This window comes from Tachyglossus aculeatus, unplaced genomic scaffold (genome assembly GCF_015852505.1).
Source record: "Tachyglossus aculeatus isolate mTacAcu1 unplaced genomic scaffold, mTacAcu1.pri SUPER_32, whole genome shotgun sequence".
NCBI classification, from domain to species: domain Eukaryota; kingdom Metazoa; phylum Chordata; class Mammalia; order Monotremata; family Tachyglossidae; genus Tachyglossus; species Tachyglossus aculeatus.
The window spans coordinates 3,316,205-3,319,717 of record NW_024044838.1 but is presented as its reverse complement, the minus strand read 5'-3'; the positions used below and the strand labels follow the sequence as shown (position 1 = coordinate 3,319,717).

At 49.0% G+C, this 3,513-nt stretch overlaps 1 protein-coding gene across 1 annotated transcript; it reads right to left on the bottom strand.

Moving 5' to 3' along the window:
• Positions 1-220: 220 nt before the first annotated feature.
• On the bottom strand, positions 221-1,036 carry LOC119921904 (olfactory receptor 1044-like). Its single transcript, XM_038741883.1, has 3 exons — positions 815-1,036; positions 528-746; positions 221-403 (listed from the first exon to the last, which is right to left on the bottom strand). Exons 1-3 carry the CDS (start codon positions 1,034-1,036, stop codon positions 221-223), a joined length of 624 nt encoding a protein of 207 aa, XP_038597811.1.
• Positions 1,037-3,513: the final 2,477 nt, after the last annotated feature.

Sequence of the window (3,513 nt, the reverse complement as noted above, 5' to 3'; positions counted from 1 at the left end):
AGGAATGAAAAGAAAGCGCTTAATAAATAAAATTGACTGAATGAATGAAGTCCTCTGACGCCCAGCTCCATGAGCTTCCCACTAGGCCGCGCTACTTCCGAGGAGTGTAAGCTTCCCTTGGACAGGGAATTTGTCTCCTGTTGTGTTTTACCAAGCACTCAGTCCAGCGCACCGGCTCCCGGGGGAGGCCAGTTCATAGCTCCCCTGACTTCCTCGTTCCTCAGGCTGTCGACGAGGGGGTTGAGAACGCCATAAAGCATGCCATGAGCCCGTCACTTCCATAAGAGTGACCGGAAGACGGCCGGATGTAGCTAAAGATGGCGGGGCCGTAGAAGTGGCCAACGGCCAGCAGGCAGGAGGTGCAGGTGAACCAGGCTCGGCGCTTCCCCTCGGCCGAGCGACTCTTCAAAATAGCGGCTACGATGAGGACATAGGACCCTAAAGTGATGGAGAAGGCGCCGATCCCGACCACCGACAGAGCGGGACAGACCCGTCACCGGAGGGACGTCTCAGTAGTACTGGTCCACCTGGTTGGAGCCGCAGACGGTCAGCGTAAAGGCGAAGGGCACGTGCAGGGGTGAGATGAGGAAGCAGGCCGACCAGGCCCCTGCTGCCAGCGAAGCGCACACATCCCCGTCCATGAGAACACTGTAGCGGAGAGGGAGGAGGATGGCCAAGCGATGCTTAGAGGCCGTGACTTCCAGGAGGAAGACATCCATCCGCTCCGGGGACACCAGGAAATAGATCTGAAAGGTGCACCTGGCCAATGAGATCGCCGGTCTCTGGTGGCGAGGTCCTGCAACATCTTGGGCACCGTGGCCGTTAAGCGGGAGACGTCCAGCAATGAAATGTTGACGAGGAAGAAGTACATGGGCGTGTGAAGACGGTGGTCAGCGCGAAGGGTGAGGAGAAAGGCACCGCTGCCCAGGAACGTGGCCGAGTAGACAGTGTCGAAGGCCTCGAATCGCACCTCCGGCCAGTCTGACGGTCCCTTCGGGAAGAAGCCGGTCACCCCGTTCCCGTTGCCCTCTGCCATCCACAGGCGGTTAACTCGATTTATTCATTCATTAAATAGCATTTATTGAGCACTTACTGTGAGCACTTACTCGATCCGACCGTGGGCAGGAAGGACCTGGGTCTAATCCCGCAAGTCTGTTGGGTGACTGCGAGCGAGTAGCTTCGCTTTTCTGGACTTCAGTTCCCTCATCTGTAAAACGGAGATTGAGACTGTGTGCAGTCTTATCATCTTGAACCTACCCCAGAGCTTAGTACAGTTCCCGGCACATGGTAAGTGCTTAACAAACACCCTAAAGAAAAAAAAAAAAACTATTCCTGGACGGGACCAGGTCTGGGTTTGGAAGTCAGAGGACCATGGTTCATTCATTCATTCAATCGTAGTTATTGAGCGCTTCCTGTGTGCACAGTACTGTACTAAGCACTTGGAAAGTACAATTCAGCAACAGATAGAGACAATTCCTACACAACAGCGGGCTCACAGTCCCGGCTCTACCACTTGCCCGCTGAGTGACCTTAGGCAAGTCACTTCTCTTTTCTGGGTCTCAGCTTCCTCATCTATGAAATGGGGATTCCCAACATTCTTCCTCCTCCTTAGACTGTGTGTCCTATGTGGCATCTGGTGATCTTGTATCTACCCCAGTGCTTGATACAGTGAGTGGTACATAGTAAGTGCTTAACAAAACTTGTTTTGCTGTCTATCTCCCCGCCCCACCCCCCGCTTCTAGACTGTAAACTCGGTATGGGCCGGGAATGTCTCCCTTTATTGCTGAACTGTACTTTCCAAGCGCTTGGTACAGTGCTCAGCACACAGTAAGTGCTCAATAAATATGATTGAATGAATGAAAAAATAATAATAATAACTTGCAGCTACCCATTCGCTAAAGCACTTACTATGTGTCAGGCACTGACATAGATACAAGATTATCAGGTTGGACACAGTCCCTGTCCTACATGAAGCGCACAGTCTTAATCTCCATTTCGCAGCTGAAGTAACTGAGCACAGAGAAGTGAAGCGACTTGTCCAAGGTCACACAGCAGAGAAGTTGGATTGGAGTCCAGATCCTTCTGACTCCCAGGTCTGTGTTCTTTCCACCAGGCACTTAATACAGGGCTTGATATATAATAAGGGTTTAACAAATACCGCAATCGTGATTTTATCCAAATGTCTCCTGCTTTCTTTCTTAGCTCATTTCCTCCTTAATTGGCCTGGGGAAGCAAGTCTACCTCTCCTCATAGTCCCAGATGAAGTTATCAATTGACTCTTTGACCCTCTCCAGGCTAGGTTAAAAGTCATTCGATCAATCAGTCGTACTTATCAAGCACTTATTCTGTGCAGAGCACTGTACTTAGCATTTGGGAGAGTACAATATAATAAAGTTGGTAGACACGTTCCCTGTCCACTGTGAGCTTACAGTCTAGAAGGGGTGACATACATTAAACAGCATGGCTTAGTGGCAAGATCCCAGTTTTGGGAGTCAGGGGATGTGGGTTCTAAACCCGGCTCCTCTACCTGTCTGCTGTGTGACCATGGGAAAGTCACTGAACATCTCTGGGCCTTAGTTACCTCATTTATAAAATGGGGATAAAGACCATGAGTCCCAAGTGGGACAACCTTCTTATCTTGTACCTACCCCAGGGCTTAGAGCTTGGCACAAAGTAAGTGCTTAACAAATACCAGAATTATTGTTATTATTATAAATAAATTATGGATATTCATCGATTCATTGTATTGCATTTATTGAGCGCTTACTGTGTGAAAAGCTCTGTACTAAGCACATGGAAGTGTACAATATAACAATAAATAGACACATTCACTGCCCAAAAAAAGATGAACGTAAGTGCTGTCGTGATGAAAGAGGAGTGAATAAAGGGAGCAAATCCAAGTGCACGGGCGACACAGAAGGGAGTGGGAGAAGAGGAAATGAGGGCCTAGTCAGGAAAGGTCTCTTGGAGGTTTGAAGGAGGGGAGAAAAAAAAACCCATTCTTCACTTTTCCCTCCCAAATGTTCTTTACTTTTTTATATGTAGGGCAGTTTTTAAGGGCTTACTATGCACCAGGCACTATATACTAAGCGCTGGGGTAGGCACAAGCTAATCAGGGTGGACAAAGTCCATGTCCTACGTGGGGCTCACCATCTTAATCCCTGTTTTGCAGATGAGGAACTGAGGCAAAGAGAAGTGAAGTGACTCAACCAAGGTCACACAGCAGATCAGTGGCAGAGCCAGGATGAGAACCCAGGTCCTCTGACTTCCAGGCCCAGGCTGTTTCCACTAGGCCACATAGCTTCGATTGATTGATTGATCAATTGATCTTTCCTATAGGCTGTCTTCACCCACTACTTCTCGGTTCTCATTCTTTCCTTACCCCGAGATCACCTGTCAACTGTATTTTGCTCTCGTCTTTCTTCCCTCCGAATCCTCTCCTGCAGGTCTCCTGGCCCAGAGTTTTCTTCCCCTTAAAGTAATCTAGACCACAGTCCTCCCGATCTTCAAACT